Genomic DNA, 18496 nt, shown 5'->3' with positions numbered 1-18496 from the left:
TTAAAAGAAATACCTGTACAGTGCAGTTTTGCGCTGTGTATAGTGCCTAATCACGCGAGATGTGATCAAATTCAAAAACAGCTTTATTGGTTGTTCAAGTCATTTCACATGATACCGTATTGTATTACATGCAGTCAGTTTGCCCCGAAATGATTCTTATACGCGGATTGGTTGATTCCTACAAGCGGAGTATTTTAGCGTGGTTAGTATAGGAATTATTTTGTCCCAATGGTTTTGATTACTATATGTGGTTGATTCTTAGATCAGTAATTCTCATAAACAGAGTGCACTGTATAATAAATAGAGAAACAAAAAACAGTGACATTTTTCCTGTTAAGTTAGGTGTATATTAAATACTAGAGAAAGGAACATATTTATGAGCGATTATTATTTGGAAATATTAACATTACACACATGTTTTCTGTTTAGTTTGACCTATTTTTATACACTAATGTTCAATTATGGTGCCTTCTAGCAGTTACTCCCTTTGTCTGACCGTTTGTTTCTCTTTCTCAGTCCTTACTCAAGGACAAGTTAGGGTTTATCAGAATGTTGTTGTTGTGTGTGTTTTTTTTTTAGTTTTTATTTATTTATTTATTTATTTATTTATTTATTTATTTTAACATTTTGCAGAATTCAGTCTTGGTCTCCGATCCATGATTAGGTCCCACGCTTTGGAGAACAGTTTTTCACTTTCCACTGAAGTTGCAGGTGCACAAGAGAAACTATGTGACAGCTGTACCAACAAAGGCAATTAATCTTTGCAATTCTTCCAATAAGCCAAAGGGCAGGAGTCCAAAGGCTCCCTCTTCTGGGCTGCATACACCTTCAGCTGATTGTGCAAAGCAGATCCTTCCATGTTATTGTCTTCAGGGCTGCTGTCAGAAAGCTCAGAGGTGCTTGTAGATGCGCTTGCTCTCTTGGGTGAAGCTGGATCACCTTCAGCAGGTCTTCATTAAACAGACAAGCCTTTTGGTCACAGCTTCTTTTAGCTCATTGTCGAAGGTGCAGGATTTTTAACGAGGAAGGTTGATATCTGACAAGCAAGGTAAGCTTGATAATCTTGTTGATTTGACTCAAAAGATAGTCTCTTACTTTCAAGCCAGATTTAGTTTCAAGCTTTCCAAGTGCTCTGCAAATTCCAGTCACTGTAGAGACAATGAGAGATGCAGTTGGTTACTTTGCTCCAGAGAGAGTTGTGTTGGCTTCCTGAAATGGCTTGAGCATCTCACACACTTCTTCTAGGAGCATCTTATGTTCAGCAGTAATTTTTAGTGCTGGTCTCTTCAGTTTCACAGCTGAAATCTCTAATTGTTCTGTTTGCTGGATCACTTTTTCAATCATTGGCAAGCTTGAGTTACATCTTGTAACACAGTCCCTTGGAATTTTCTGTGGTTCAGATCCAGTTTCAGTCAGTTACACCTTAGCAAAAGCATGCAAAGGCACTCTGTGACTTCTTTAAAAAGGGTAGCTGTGGGCTGACATCTTCCAATTTACTGAACATATTTATTTTACTGAAACTTGCTTTCCTTCCCTAGGAAAAATCATTTGCCGTAGGGAGATGTGTAAGCTGTGTGCCAAAGAAGAGCGCCGTTTGAGACTGTGGGCACATACCACGTTGTTTCCACTGTCAGTGACAGCACATAAGGCTTGCTTTAAGTTAAAGTAGTACAGCACAATTTGCACAGAGGAGGCAATGTTCTCCCCAGTATGGGACTCATGAGCAGGAATGCAGCCAATGCATTTTAGAGTTAAATTCCACTCCTGGTCAACAAAGCAGCATGTCATTATCTTTGTAACATTCCTCAGTTTGCTCTCCCTGTGCCTCAGCCATGTTGATATGGAGAATACTGAAGTGGTACTGATGCAAAATGTTAAACTGGAGCATCCCGGGGTGGGGGATAATGGGATTGTCCACTCAAGTTGAAAAAAAGGTTTATTTTCTTAAGTAAACAAGTAGTGAAGTTGTGTGTGGAGTAGGGGTTGTGGAGTCAGGTGATATTTGGGTTGGTCAGAAAGAGGCCTTATTTTTATTTCTGTGGCAATTCAGGTGCAGGGGGCTCCATGACTCCAGCATGTGACCTTAACTCACTGTCAGCCAACTTTTGGCCAATTAAAAATCAGGACATCATTTCTGAAAACAGATTGCTATAAAATGAGATGAATGTAGGCAGAGCAAGGGTTTAGTTAACATTACATCATTTGAAAATACTTAACGTGAAAGTACTTGCTGCCTTTTGCAAGTGTTTTACAAAAGATTGCATTGAGATCAATCTTGTATGTTATAGAGTGCCTTTCATAGTGGATCACCATCACAAAGTGCTTTTACAAGATACAGTAAAAAAAAAAAAAGCATAATACATTAAGTACAGTATAAAAAAGTTAGAAGTAGCAAAGACACAACAGCTAAAAGCATGGAAAGCAAGAGAGAACACGTGGCTATCAAAATTCACTTCAATCTACCACAGCTCTAAACACTTTAGAAAATTAATTACTTCAACCAGTTGATGTTGTTACATCAGCAAACTAGCATTTAAATGTACTTGCCAATCACTATTTAGTTTTATCCCGTCTAACTGCAAACAGCATCAGAATGCACGTGCCAAGCAGGTCGAGTCTCTTGAATCAATTGAGATGATAGTCAGTTCTGGAATAAAGAAAGGGAAGGTGTCCAAGGATTAAAATAAATAAATATAATGTGTTATTTACTAATAGCTGGGGTGCAAATTGCTTTTATTTCATCACCCCCAACACTTAACTATACTTATGAAGTTACAAATTCTGTTAATCCAAGTAAACTGGACTTAAAATTTCGGCGTGTTTAATGTAAGATAGGAGAGATTGGACCTCAGCTTCCGCTCCATGCTCCAGAGCACTCTGGTGAGCCTGAATCCAGCTCTGCTCCGGGTCTTGAAGCTGGCTCCGGGCTCCAGAGCTGGAGCATGGCCAACCCTACTCTCAAACTTGTCTTCTGTAAAGTACAGCTGGTACACCAGAGTATAACCGTTAACCTGTAAAAACTATAGACTAATACAAATACACTAAATAAAAAGTTAGTCACATGAGTATTAAATGTTCGTATTGTACTACAGAACATTTGCATTTGGTTGTGAGTTGTTGGCTGATTGGGAACTGTTCATACAGTATTGTTGGCTGATTGGGAACTGTTCATACAGTATTGTGTGCATTTTACTTTTTAAAATGTTAAACTATTCTGCAGGGACCAGCACTAATTTCTGGGGGCTTTTGGTGGAAACAAGTGGATGGTGGTAGTGGTTGTTAAAAAGCTACTTGTTCTTTTCCTGACAGGAATCTGTATAAAGTGTGGGAAGGGGGTGTATGGAGCAAGTCAGGCCTGCCAGGCAATGGGTAACCTCTATCACACCAACTGCTTCATCTGCTGCTCCTGCGGTGAGTACATCCGCTGCTGCTACACATTGACTGATCGACTACCGGGCTGTCTGTCTGTGTGTGTGTGTGTCGTATATATATACATACATACATACATACATACATACATACATACATACATACATATACATACATACAGCTCTGGAAAAAATTAAGAGACCACTGCAAAATTATCAGTTTCTCTGGTTTTACTATTTAAGTATGTGTTTGGGTAAAATGAACATTTTTGTTTTATTCTATAAACTACTGACAACATTTCTCCCAAATTCCAAATAAATAAATAAAAATATTGTCATTTAGAGCATTTATTTGCAGAAAATGACAACTGGTCAAAATAACAAAAAAGATGCAGTGTTGTCAGACCTCGAATAATGCAAAGAAAATAAGTTCAGATTCATTTTTAAACAACACTCAAGCCAAGTACAGGGTTGTCCTAGAAGAAAACTTGCTTCCTTCTGCTCTGACAATGTTCCACAACTCTGAGGATTGGTTTTTCCAGCAGGACAATGCTCCATGCTACACAGCCAGGTCAATCAAGGTGTGGATGGAAGACCACCAGATCAAGACCCTGTCATGGCCAGCCTAATCTCCAGACCTGAACCCCATTGAAAACCTCTGGAATGTGATCAAGAGGAAGATGGATGGTCACAAGCCATCAAACAAAGCCGAGCTGCTTGAATTTTTGCGCCAGGAGTGGCATAAAGTCACTCAACATCAATGTGAAAGACTGGTGGAGAGCATGCCAAGACGCATGAAAGCTGTGCTTGAAAATCAGGGTTATTCCACCAAATATTGATTTCTGAACTCTTCCTAAGTTAAAACATTAGTATTGTGTTGTTTAAAAATTAATCTGAACTTATTTTCTTTGCATTATTCGAGGTCTGACAACACTGCATCTTTTTTGTTATTTTGACCAGTTGTCATTTTCTGCAAATAAATGCTCTAAATGACAATATTTTTATTTGGAATTTGGAAGAAATGTTGTCAATAGTTTATAGAATAAAACAAAAACGTTCATTTTACCCAAACACATATCTATAAATAGTAAAACCAGAGAAACTGATAATTTAGCAGTGGTCTCTTAATTTTTTACAGAGCTGTATATATATATATATATATATATATATATATATATGTATATGTATTTTTTAAATCTATGAAATATGTGTCTAAAACTACTTGCAATGTTTTTCTTCAGCTATTTGTAATGTTTCATATGTGAAGGGGTTAAGATGTGATGTTGGCCACTGAGGTGCCTTTTTACTTTTAAAAATTCCCCAGCATGTGTTGACTGAAACAGAAAGAGAGATGCAAGGTGAATTATTTGACAAATTTGACCCCCCACCCCCCACCCCCCACCACCACTGCTGCAGTAAGCTGGTGTCTGCTGTGGTTTCAGCCTAATCATCTGTTGGCTGCTCACTGCAAGGGAACATGTCTGAGGCTGTTGCTGGAGGGCTGCAGACAGAAACTGTCTCCCAAACTTTGTCAGGAAAATGGCTGGTCTGGCGGAAAGCCCCCATGACCCAGGCAACTTTGGTTCAAAGGTCAATACAAGTAGTAAATCAGAAACCGGGTGCCCGTTCTGGAGTTTAAGGTAGTCTAATGTTAGATAAGTACATTTCCTGCTTTTGAAAAACTACTGAAAACTAATTTTGTAGATAGACCTGTTTTCAGACTTATTGAAGTTAATAGCCATCACTCTTTATTCCTGTTGAAATGTACTCCTGGGCGTGTGTTTTTCCAGTGGGGTTGCCAGGACACCTGAACGAATCACAAGGAGGCTGCTGCAGTTTAAATGTGTAAAATCTTAAAATCTAAAAGGAAACTATCTTCTGTATATCCTACAAGTTAAAAGTGTAGCAGCGTAAATGCAATGTGTTTTTTTATATTTAGTCGTCTCCAATTTTTTTACCCCGGTTTTCTCCCGAATTTAGTGTGCCCAATTGTTATCTGTATCCTCGGCCCACCACTAACAACCCCCCCGCTGACTCAGGGAACAGAGGCAGAAGCACCCGTCCTCCGAAACGTATTCCTGCCAAGCAGTCATTTTTCGCACTGTGGTTCCACAGCGAGGCCACCAGACCTGTAGCTCCAGAGGACAACACAGATCTGGCGGCTCCACTGCAGAACCACAGGCACCCTATCGGCCACCGCTGATGCATGGTGAGCCGTGGATTCCCCTGCAGACCTAAGCCCTCCCAATTGTGCACCACCCCCTGGGAGCTACCAGTCACGGTCGGCTATGACGTAGCCTGGACTCGAACCTGCAATCCCCAGGCTAGAGGGTACATCTGCATGGAGCGCCTTTGCTGGATGCGCCACTCAGGAGCCATAAATACAATGTTTTGAAGAGTAAATAACTTTGGTAGTAATTCCCTAGCTAATAGCACTTTCAAAACAACAGGCATTGTTACACCATGGACTTGGGCGTTACTAAACACACTCTTTGTGAAACCTGCATGTCTTCAAGTGCTCTACAATGTCTTATCATTACCCCACCCCCTGCTGGAGTTTCCATGCGCTACAGCCTCCAAGCTGAAGGTCATGTTTGTGTTTGTGGTACTTATGCGAGGAATGCCGTCCCCCAGCACTCACAAGCGCCTTAAATCAGACCAGAGGGACTGATTGTACAGGGCTGCTTATCACAGAGGCATGCTTGGACTGAGTCCTAGGTAAACAGGTGGACATTCCTTCACATTTAAATGAAAAATGGGCTAGAGAGGACCAGCCAATTAGCACAGCCCACATGGACTGTCGTTAAAGATATTGATCTCTGGTGTTTAACATGGCATAGGTGCTGGGTTTACTTAGGAACCGTGCATTATGAACTCCTTGTTTTAGTTGAACTAACTCAGCACTGAATGGGTCTGGTTTTGGGCAATAGAGAATTACATGGGAGGGAGCTGTTTGTTAAACATATACTTTTTAAGAGATTTCATATTTGTCAGTATTGAAAAATTGATACTGTAAAAACCTTTAGATGTCTATATACAATCTCATGTTAGCACTTCCTCATTTGTGAAGTTTTGCTGTGGATTTTCTTTTAAGTTATGTTTTTTTTTTTTTGTTTGTTTGTTTTTTTTTAAATTTAATTTTATATTTAACTTTTAATTTGACTTCCTGTGCAGCAGAAACCAACCTGAACGCTGTACTTGCTTTCTGTTTGGAGAGTCTATGTGGCATCAAGTGGTGCTTTAATAACTTTTTTTTTTTTTTTTTTTTTTTTTTAAATATATAAAGGTTTTAAATAGTGGTAACCAAGGTTTAAAAGTCAATTTTCTTACCTATAACTGGCATCAGGGTCATTCCAGCTCAAGTGTGCCAACATGAATTACTCTGCCTTTTTTAAGTCAGTTAATTATTTGTTGGAAACGTAATGATTCTAACATTATTTGTCTAGATCATGAAGGTTATAGAAATGAGCACTAACACCACCTTCAGACACAGCCTTGCCATGTGAGGCTGCATGAGTTACACAGCTCTTCTTTTACATGCACGCAACCCCTGCCCTGGCACCAGTTTCTATCATCAATCACAAATGGAGGAAACATCTCTCCAGAATTGGGCCTGCTTGAGCTGGATTGACCAATTATCATTATCACTGATCCAGTTCTGCTGTGCAGAATATCTTTTGGTTCTTTGCCTGCTATAGATCAGGGGTGGCCAAAGTTGGCCCTTCTACTACTTATCCCAACACTGTTTTAAATTGTTTATTTGAACCAATTATCCTCCATCCAGACCCTGAAGTAGGTAATTATATTATTTTACCATTTAAACCTGGAGTGGAATGGCCCTCCAGGACTGTGATTGGGCACCTCTGCTATAGATCATACATTTGGCTAATCAACTAATCATTTCCTGTGCTGTAGGTCAGATTGGAGTTGAGTGAGTCTGACCTACAGCATAAATAGTAGTTGGGTACCAGGAAGCAACAAGCAGTGAAAATGTTGCTAGCATTAATACGAGAAATCCTTGGTTATCTCTCCTGTTTAGTTTCTAAAAGGGACAAAAGTCCTTCCTGCGCTTACCACGAGTGACTTTTGGATTGTAAGTGGATCCTGTTGGCATACCTTCCCTTATCTAGTTATACACAGATTAGGTGTTTGCAAGTATAATTTGAAAGGGGGAAAGAAAATAAATCTGTAGCGGTGATTTTGAAAAAAGAAGTGCCTGCACTTATTTTACAGTGAGCCAGTGGTATTGACCCAACCCCCTCTCCCCCTCAGTTTAGAAATCCATGGCTTAATGAATAAATTCTCCTTGGCATCTCTGAATAACAGGGGTTCAGGGCATTGTTTCCAGCCAAGACGTCTGCAGGTAATAATCAGGCTTTGTTAGTTCAGAGCTTGTGAAGTTTCTGACACGGGAGACTGCTCTGTGTCCTCTTGGCTGTGGCTGGGTCCTGGCGGGGGGTTCAGGAAAAGGATACAGGGGTCTGTCTGTGAAACCCTGGCCAAGAAGTTTTTACTGGCTGTCCCCAGTAAAGGCAGTCACTTCTTTACAATTAGTAACACTAGCTGCTTTTTATTTCCCTAATCTTACATCTTATGGAATTTTAGCATAGCGCACACTGCCACCAGTGCCGTGGCCACATCCTTCAATTGCACATTCTGGGATTGGGATATATATATGTGTGTGTGGATCTCGCTCTGGAGGGCAGGGGGCTCTCAGCCGCCGACCCGGGGTCAGCTGCTTGCCGGATACCGGCGTGTTAGTGGAGGAGTGCCTGCTGGCAGTAGGAGGGATAGTCAGCTATGAAAACATAGTGTCGGCTTCCCGCTTGAATAAAAGATTTGTCATCTTTTTAAAAGAGGTGTCGTTGGTCAATCAACTAGTGGAGGAAGGATTTTCAGTGAAAGGAGATTTTATACAAGTATCCCCCTTAGTAACCCCTGTTACCAAGGTTATTATGTCTAATGTGCCACTGTCTTTAAAAAATGAGATCTTGGATAATGAACTTATGCATATTCAAGCTGGTGTCCCCAATTAAAAACATTCCCTTAGGGTGTAAAAATGCTAATGTTAAGCACGTCCTGTATTTTCGGAGACAGGCGTTTTTACTGCTGAATAACCCTGGGCAGGTGATTGTCGCTTGGAGCTTCAGTGTGGAGGGTACGGACTGTGTTGTATTTGTCAGCTCAGACACAATGCGGTGCTTTAACTGTGGGGAACAGGGACACCAAAGGAGAGCCTGCCCGAGAAAAAATAGAAAAGAGGAAAGGCAGGAGCAGAGTACTGATAGCAGGGAGGAGGCTGGGGATGTTGGGGGTGAGCGGGAGGATGAGTCGGCTCCCCCGTCGCAGCGGCAGCTGGAGTCTACAGAGACCAGGGAGCCGCCGAATCGAATGGAGCCACCGACACCAAAGCCGAGGCTAAAGAGACTAGGCCGCGGTCCTTCACAAAATGAAGTTACTGAAAATGATGAGTCATTTGTCACGGTAACAAAAAAAAAAAAAAAAAGAAAAAGTAAAAAATAAGGAACCTGCAGATCTGCCTAACAGCGAATGGGAAACGGAGCAGAGCCCCAAGTCTGTGCTGGAGGGGAGCCTGCAGTCTCAGGCAGGGGTGTCTGTGCCTCCTGATATGGAGGGAGAGGGGAGCAGCATGGTGACTGGCTCCAAACCCGGCGCTGTGCAGCGCTCTTCTCTCTCTGAACCCTAGCAAGTGGAGACAGAGGCAGAAGCAGCGGTGACGGCTGTGGCTGTGCTGGGAGGAGAAGAGGAGAGTGGGGTGGTGGAGGTGGAGAGAGCCGCAGAGGAACAGACAGTCGTGGATTGTGGATCAGTCAGCGATGACGGAGCAGAGGAAATGGATGGGGAGCTCTCTGACTCCTCACTTATCTCTGACATCCCTGATAGCCAACCCGTTAACAGGGAAGAAAAAGTTTATACCCTGGATGAATTTAAACAGGTCATGGAGAATACAAAAGGAAAAAAGGGGTTGAAATTGAAAACTTCTTCCCAGATCTGAGATTGTCCCTCCACTCAGCACACATCATCACACAAAAGGTAACATTAGAGGAATTTGACCAGCAAAAAAGGTACCGTCTTAAAAAATATGTTCAAATAATTAAGAAAAAGATTGCTAATGTTGCCAAATAATATTTTTAAAATGGATACTTATTTTAAGAATTTTTTACTGTTGCTTGTTTTACTCTGTCAGTTTTATTATTTTTAGCCGCTATGGAAAAGTGCGTTTTTATTTCTTTTAACGTGAATGGCTGCAGACAGTCTTTTAAAAGAGCGCAGCTGTGTGAGTTTTTAGAGCAGAAGCTTGCAGGGGTAGCGCTGCTGCAGGAGACACACAGTGAGAATGAAGTGGCGTGGCTGGCAGAGTGGAGGGGGCCTTGTGTACTGAGCCATGGTTCAAGCACTAGTGCAGGAGTGGCAATTTTATTTAAGCCCAGCCTAGGAGCAACAATTTTAGATATTGAAAAGGGGAGGTTATTAAAAGTGAGAGCAAGGTTAGGTGGCACTGTATTTGTTATTAACATTTATGCACCAAATAAGCGGAGGGAACTTATTTTTACCAAACTAAAGCAAGCTCTTTCAAGGGTTGATAATGATGATGTGGTGGTAGTGGGAGGAGATTTTAACTGCACTATTGATTTTACTATGGATAGAAAGAATGAGGAGCCCAATCCCCAATCCTCCAGTGAATTAGCTGCAGTTTTTCAGTTCAGTGGCCTGGTTGATGTCTGGAGGTGTCTGCACCCTAATGCAAGTCAATACACCTGGGCTGATTGTCGCTCACAACAAATATATAGAACAAGGTTAGACCGCTTATACACGTCACACACTCATTTGAATAAATTCATTAAAGCCAACATCATTCCCAGTAGCCTGTCTGACCACCACTGCCTGTTAGTTACAGTAATACCTACAACCGACATTTTAATGTAAAGTTATTACAGGACACAGTTTTTGTAAAGCAATTTAAGCAATTTTGGAACATATGGAAAAAAAGAAAAAACACACTATAAAAATATAAGGCAGTGGTGGGACATTGGCAAAACACAGATTAAAATCTTTTGCCAGCAATACACACTCAAATCAACTGGGTCACTGAAAGAAGCGGTGAGAGTTTTGGAGCTTAAAATTCTCCAGTTAGAGAGCAGCCTGGACACAGACCACCAGGAGCAGACCCTTCAAACCCTGAGGGAATAGAAACACATGCTGGGCAGTCTGCTGAAGGAGAGAGTGAAGGGGACACTGGTGCACTCTCGCTTTATGGAACTGAAACAGACATCCCCTCCAGTTTCTTTTTTGGCTTGGAGAGGAGGAGAGCAGACAGCTGGCAGATGCATTGCATCCGGATACCTTGCGGCAGGGAGCTGTACAGTCAGGAGGAGATAAGCGGGGAGGCAGTAACATTTTATACTGAATTATATAGTAAAGAGCCATGTGACCAACAGGATATGGACCTGCTGCTTCAGGATTTATGCACCCTTAGCAAAGAAGAACAACATTAATTAGATAAGCCGCTAACATATCAGGAGCTGACCACTGCTGTTACACAGCTTTCAAACAGAAGAGCTCCTGGTACTGACGGACTGCCTGCTGAATTTTTTAAACAATTCTGGACTGTGATTGGAGAGGACTTTTTGCAGGTGCTGGGAGAGAGCTTCAGGGATAAAGAACTGCCCCTCAGTTGCAGGAGGGCAGTAATCACACTGCTCCCAAGAAAGGAGACCTGTGTTTGTTAAAAAAAAATAAATAAATAAATAAATTGGAGACCTGTTTCGTTTTTATGTTCTGATTTTAAAATAATATCAAAATGTTTGGCCAGTAGATTAAAAAAAAATGTATAGGAGCTGTAATTCACATGGATCAAACTTAATGTATACTGGGACGCTCCATTTTTGATAATTTGTTTTTAATTCAAGACTTTTTATCAATGGCTAATAGATGTGATTTGAATGTTGGACTGGTCTCTTTAGATCAGGAGAAGGCATTTGACAGGGTTGACCACACATACCTTTTTAAAACCCTGGGAGCCTTCAGGTTTGGCCCTGTTTTTATTTCTTACATTCAGCTTTTATACTTAAATGTTTTTAGCATTTTAAAGATCAACAATGGGCTGAGTCAACCCTTCCCAGTGTGCAGGGGTATTGGGCAGGGCTGCTCCCTGTCTGGAATGCTTTATTCACTGGCCATAGAGCCCCTGCTGCACCTACTGAGGGGTAGGCTGGTTGGCTTGGCAGTGCCCTCTTCACCCTTCTCTGTCACAGTGTCTGCATATGCAGATGATGTGAATGTGTTTGTGTGCAGTGACAGAGACATCAAGGCACTGCAACAGAGCCTGCACACATTCCAGAGAGCATCTATGGCAAGAGTTAATTGGGCAAAGTGTGACACCATCCTGTCAGGCACCTCCTGGCCTGCCCAAGGCGCTGAGATGGGACAGGACAGGTATAGAAGTGTTGGGTATGTTTTTCGGAGTGGAGAATTATGTGCAGAAAAACTGGGAGGGCCTGGTGGACAGGGTGAGGGTGCGGCTGCAGAGGTGGAGGGGACTGTTGGTCCAGCTGTCCTTTAGGGGAAGGGTCCTGGTGATTATTAATTTGGTGGGCTCCATGCTGTGACACAGGCTGGTGTGTCTGGACCCTCCCTGCGGTATGATGCAAGAGATCCAGAGAATACTGCTGGAGTTCTTCTGGAGCGGGAGACATTGGTTGCGGCCAGCAGTCCTGTATCTCCCCACTGAAGAAGGGGGGCAGGCGCTGGTCAGCATTGCCAGCAGGGTAGCAGCCTTCAGACTGCAGGTGGTTCAGAAGCTCCTGTACGCTGGGGAGGACGCTCATTGGAAGAGGCTGGCTTGTTTTTTTTTCTCAGCAGTCGGGGGGCTGGGGATAGGCAAACACCTGTTTTTAATTGAGAGTACTGGATTAGCTAAAATAGGTCTCCCTTGTTTTTACTTGAGTGTTTTAGATGCCTGGAGGGCAGTGAGGGTGGAGAGAGATGAGGGGTCTCTGATAGGCAGGGTCCTGTTGGAGGACCCCCTGTTCTTCTTCAATCCCCTCTTCCCTGTGCATTTCTTTCAGTCAGTGACGCTCTGAGCCGGTTTTGTGAGGGCAGGAGTGACCAGGCTGAGCCATTTGATCAACCTTGACCTCTCCTGCTGGTTGACTGCTACACAGCTGGCCGGGCTGCTGGGCTGGCACTCTGAGAGGATGGCAGAGAAAATGGTTAGTGAGCTGAGAAGCTGTCTCTCCCCCGAGCTCAGGGAAGCTTTGAGGGAGGAGATGTCCAGCTGCACAGGGCAGAGACAAGACTTCATCTTTCCAGGGTTTCTAGTGTGTCCAGCAGTAGGTGAAGGAGAAGGGGATGGAAGGAATGAGGAAATGCTACTCAACTTTAACACACTCTTCACACAACAGGGAGTAAGAAAATCTACCAGTTGTGTGTGTGTGAAGACATCACATTTTCACCAGTTGAGGGGGTTTGTAGATTCAAGGTGGAGGGCATGTCTGGAGGTAGAGGAGGGGCACAGGCAAGTATGGAGGTTGCTGTATAAACTGCCTCTCACCAAGAGAGCAGGGGACCTGCAGTGGAGGATCCTGCACTCTATTATGTCCACCGTTAGGTTTCTCCACATTGATTCCAGTAATAGCTCAGAGTGATGTTTCTGCTCTGCAGAGGAGATAGTGTTTCACATGTACAGCAAGTGTGTTAGGCTAGGACCACTCTTCCATCTCTTACAGGAGCTCCTAACAGCTTGTTATCTTTGGGGTTCCCTACAGTTTTAAAAAGAGAAGCAGGTGAGTTTTAATTAATTTAATAATGGGTCAGGCAAAATTAGCCATTTTAAAGTCCAGAAAGAACAGGATCTCTAGGACCGGGCTGACTGATACCATGCTGCAGTTCAGGGTGTTGGTGGTCAGCCAGATAAGAGTGGATTTTGAATTTTTTAAACTAAATAATAACCTGGAGGACTTCGAAGAGAGGTGGTTTGTGGGAGACGCCTTGTGTGATGTGAGTGAGGAGGGAGAGCTCCAGTTTTTGTTCTAATTTTAATTTTATTTTAATTTGTTATTGTTGTACAGTGTTTTTATTAATTTGGGCTTTAATCTGTTTTTAACAGAAAGAAAACACTGTTTTGTTTTTTTATGATCCTTTTATTCTGTTTTTAGGGAGAACATGATGTATTTTAGGATTTTTTAATTCTGCTGAGACAGTAGGAATCTTAATTTTTGTTGTATTTTACCTTTATTGAATTTTAAGGGATTTTATTTGGAATGTTTAAATAAAGGATCTTAAGTCTCTCTCTCTCTCTCTCCATGCCTTTCATAGTGCACCACCATCACAAAGCACTTTACAAGATGCAGTAACAACAAGAAAATCCATAATACTTTAAATACAGAGAAATGCATAATATATGATTGACAAGCTCATTTTAGTGGTGATGTCACACCAGAAATAAACACACACAGCACTGCATGGGGATATGGTGAGTGAAATGCACTGCTGCGCTGTTTAATGTATAAACAGAAAATAAGTCTGTACAAACGAGAAACACTTTGTAAAATAAAGTAGCCAAAATGAACAAACAGACAGACAAACAGAGATAAACAAATAAGTATTGTGCTGGTTGTAAGCCAGGACGTAGCAATTGTTAATCTTTAAATTATTTGTCCCTGCCCCCTGCCCCCCCCCCCCCCCCCCCCCATTCTCCACTCACCGAACACTCAACCCTGAGTAAGTGAAAACATGCTGCTTTTATGCAGCTGTACCGAGACTCAATTGCTAATCAATCATTCAACTGGAGTCTCGGTACAACTGCACGTTAATTAATTTAGTGCAATTTCCCATGCTCACATATGACATTTTACCTACACGTGAAGTGCTGTGCAGTCCTTGTGCCTAAATACAAATATACATTTTATATCACCCGTGTTACACAGACCCATTTATATCCCATGTACCAATGACTGTACACCAACATTAAAACACTACGTGCAGCATATAAGCATAAATATGCACAGGCGTGGGCACTCTGCCACAATAATGTACAGTTTAAAAAAAACCCGAAAAACAAGAGGCTGGTTCCTGAGTATAGAAGAGGAAGCTGGCTCAGTCGTGGGATTGGAGACCAACAGAACCTTCAGTACCCCTGAGCTGTGTGGGGAATTGCTGCGCTGATGGGGAAAATACAATGGACATTCTAAATTTGGGTGAAAATCAGGGATAAAAAAATGTGGCACTCTAAAGGGGATGAGGAGAAAGTGGATTTAGTGGACAAATCGATTTCATCTAGTTGAGCTGCAGAATTTCACAGAATCAGACATAAACCCAGCGAAAATGTACTGTGCAGGGACGAAAACAACTGGAGCCATGCTGCCCTATCTTCCATTCTCCTGTATATTATCTGCTTTTATCTGCATATTATCTGTTTGAGAATAACATCTAATGAGATCTACGTATGTAGAAATTAAACTACTGTGCTTACTAATAGCCATATGGAAATTGTTTGCGTCTGAAATGCTGTGCATGTCTTGTGCTTGAGCGGATGGAACTCTCATGTATAAATGCTGAACGCAACCCAGCGTCTGGGGCTCAGGTACGTCTTGCTGAGGTCTGGAGTTAGCTGCTGTGTTTGTACTCTATTACTACAATAAACTAAACCTTTTTTAAAAAAATAAAAAAAACTTCTACCTTTACACATTAGTGGTGTGTGCTTTCTTACACAGCTGAACCTTGAGTTAAGCCACACACATTCATCCCTGGCTAATTGCACAGGAGAACGGGCGAAGGCCTTGCCTCTGCTGGGCTGACAAGGGGAGAACAGTCCTGTGGGAAACAATGCTGCTGTTGTACCTGCCTGCCAAGGAGGGCTGGTTCTCTGGATCAAAAGTTAGACCTGTGGAGAGTTCCTGATTGGAGGGCCTCAGGCCTTGCCGGATGAAGCTTAATTAAGTTTCATTTCAAATAATAGTGTATAGAAGTAGAAATATGCTGTTTTTTGTTTACAAATTTAGTCCCCAGTAAAGGACTAAACGCACTGGATAATACTGTTAGCTTTAACTAAGGTGCATGTTCTCTACTGATGCATTATAACCCTGATGTGAAGGACCACCCTGCTGCTGTTCCAGTCCTGGGCCTCTCCCAAACAAGTTGTCCTAAATCGTGCTAGAATGAGTTGTGATTTATACGTCTTCATCGCCAGTGAAACAAGTTTAACTGAGTCATAAGGAAATAAATCTGCAGTTATGCGGTAAATTTAATAAATGCCAACACTGTAAATTGACTTCCTTTGTGGTAATAGGGCCCCAAATTAGCTTTAAATGTCATTTTAATTGCACCATAAATCTACTTTATGGTGTTTGCCATCATTCAAAGCGGTTCTTGGTTCTGTTCCTCCAATATTGATCTTGCACCAGTCTTCTATTTAATCTGTGTTTTTACCTTTTGAGTTTGTCTGGATCATCATAATTGCTAAACGCAAAGACTTGGCATGTCTTTTAGGAGAAAAGGAACATATGAAACAGTCCAGCTGTGTTTCCTTTGGGTTTAACACAGGATTTGAATTTACAGCACTGTTGCAGGATAAATGAGCCTTTTCAGAATCGCCAGAATTCCAACTATTCCACATCTTAAAGTATATTCCTGAAATGAATGGAGTAGGTAGCTTCAAATTTAAATGTTTTGGATATAGTTTTGCCATATTCATATATAACGTAGGCTAGTTCAGCCAGAGTGTGCCAGCAACATCTAGACCACTGCTATGTATTGCCAGCAAAACAAAAGGAAACTTGTTCTTGTTTCTGTAAAGATACTTTGGCAGCTAGAACAGAAAAGCAGCTCCTCAACTCAGGGGAAAGCACCTTGACACAGACTTGCATGAGAAATAAGTGTTCCGGAACACCAGCTTTTGCAGGCTTCTAGCATGCGATACCACCTTTTTGCTTGGAAGTGTATTAACGGTAAATAATGCTCTAAGCATCGCTGTGACAAAGGAGCGTGAGCGAAGCATCTTTTTCCAGAGTGCGGGCCTCTCCCTGATCGCAGTGCCAGAAGCCCCAGGCTCGACTACAGTTGAATAGGGCAAGCCAGTGACCTCAGGCAGAAGGAATGCGCCTGTTTGCACAGCGCCTCCTCTTTTTTAGGCGCAAACAGCCCAGTTTGCCAGACATGGTGACATTTTGAATGGTTGAGGCAGGAAAGGTACACAGTAAATAGAATGCAGTGTCTTGCATGTAGTTAATGCAGGAGTTGCTGTGGTGGTGGTTTTGTTTGTTTGTTTGTTTGCTTGTTTTATCTTTTAAGTTTGTATTTATTTATGTATTTTTTTTTTTAGTAATGTAAGTAACCAAAATGAAAAATTGAGTTTCCATTTAATACTCTGATTTATAGTCAGTCATTGACCACTTTTATTAGGTCAGTTTTGAATAATAGTGTTCTCAACGCATTGAATTATTGCCGTTTATCAGTCCAATGTTCGATTTAAAAAATCGGAAGCTGCGCCTCTAGTTCTTTACTACGTATTTTTTGATAAAATATGTATATCCACAAGCTTCCTACCATTTGAAAAATCACACTGTGACCCAAAAGATGTATTTCTTGCAGAAGTAGGAGGTTATAAACTCGGAGTAAAATAGAAATCAAACATTAGATTTTCAAAATAGTGTAAAGTTTTACAGGAAAAAACCTAGCGTAGAATCTTAAATATGTAACGCATACGGGTCAAAAATGTAATTTTATCTGATTATCTTTGAGTATTTCCTAAGTGCAGTAAGGTGTTTTGGCTGTGGCTGGTTGCTAAGATTGTCCAGTCTGTTATAGATTTGGAAAGCAATCCCTGCAGGCTGTATTGTACTTGGAGGCTTTCCACTAGACTTCTACACACATTATAATTAAAAGGCTGTGGGTAGGCACTATCTAGAACTTGCTTTGCTGAAATGGATTCCGTTGCTGGCATTGGTGTATGGACTTAACCTTTTAACACCTGAAATGGGCTTTCTATCTGTATTACATGATTGCATTTGAAGCAAAATTGGGTTAAAGACAGATACCCGGTCAAAATTTGCTTGAAATGAGTCCATGGGGTTTATCTTATTAATACCTACAGCAGCTAAACAAGGGTTTAACTTGTTTATAAGCTAATATGATGAATACCAGGTTAATTTCTTAATTGTTTTGAATTTTGTAGGATTATTCTAACACGACTGAAAGACATTGCATGTCTACCAGCTGGTTTCACAGACTGTGATTAGCACTAATCTTGGACTATCCAATGTTGCTTTAGATACTGTGCTCGGAGATGAGTGCTGATCAGGGTCTGTGAAACAAACTGTACTGTAGAGGTGCTCATAGTGAATATAACAGTCTCTAGCCCCCCCCATGATGCCAACCGTACCATCTGTCTCCAATCAAAAAGTGCCTCCTTTTTGGTTTTCTGTTTAACTCAACCTTTGAATTCTATTTACAGGGCGAAGGTTAAGAGGAAAGGCATTCTACAATGTCAATGGTAAAGTTTACTGTGAAGAAGATTTCTTGGTAAGTTATTATTATTATTAGTAGTAGTATTCATGGAGTGTTTTTTTGTGAAGTTAGTGCTCATGAAAAGGAACAATGGCATTTTTACAGAAGTAGTTTCATTAATGGAATTAACCATACCCACCCCCTCCCTTGTCAACACCATATAAATACAGTAATCCTAATCTTGAAAGACATCGATTGAAATAAAATACCTTTTGAACTACCAGACCATATTCATGAGCTATTTAAAGAATTCAAACATTTATTTTGTTGTTAAAGGTCCAGTAGAAGTTCAGAACAGTTTTATGAATATCCACAATTTAAATCCATCTGATCTTAGGACCTATCTGCTACAACACAATTGCCATGATGGTATTCACCTACCTTTTTAAAGAAAGCAATTTCCAAGGTACAAGTTACTGAGATCTCTATTCCAATATAAGTTTCATGAGCAGGTTATAGAAAAGTGCATAGCGACCCAAACCAAAGGAAATATTCAAAACAGCAGTGCTCAATCTTTTTACAAATTGATTAAATTCCGAGTAGGGACAGTAAATTGTCATACTCTTTCACAATTGTAAATATGCTAAAAGGCATGCAACAAG

The 18496-nt window shown here is 41.4% G+C and overlaps 1 protein-coding gene across 3 annotated transcripts in view; it reads left to right on the top strand.

The window, feature by feature from the left end:
* The window catches only part of LOC121296457 (Wilms tumor protein 1-interacting protein homolog), a 57016-nt gene that overhangs the window by 22505 nt on the left and 16015 nt on the right, over window positions 1–18496 (top strand). For all 3 annotated transcript variants that reach the window (XM_041222050.1, XM_041222052.1, XM_041222051.1), the window contains exons 2-3: window positions 3310–3411; window positions 17842–17909. In XM_041222050.1, the coding sequence (XP_041077984.1) occupies window positions 3310–3411; window positions 17842–17909 (170 nt within the window). The remainder of the gene's footprint in view (window positions 1–3309; window positions 3412–17841; window positions 17910–18496) is intronic.

The sequence above is a fragment of the Polyodon spathula genome, chromosome 21 (genome assembly GCF_017654505.1).
Source record: "Polyodon spathula isolate WHYD16114869_AA chromosome 21, ASM1765450v1, whole genome shotgun sequence".
NCBI classification, from domain to species: domain Eukaryota; kingdom Metazoa; phylum Chordata; class Actinopteri; order Acipenseriformes; family Polyodontidae; genus Polyodon; species Polyodon spathula.
Note: the sequence above shows the minus strand (reverse complement) of the source record. Positions and strands in the feature narration are given on the sequence as shown.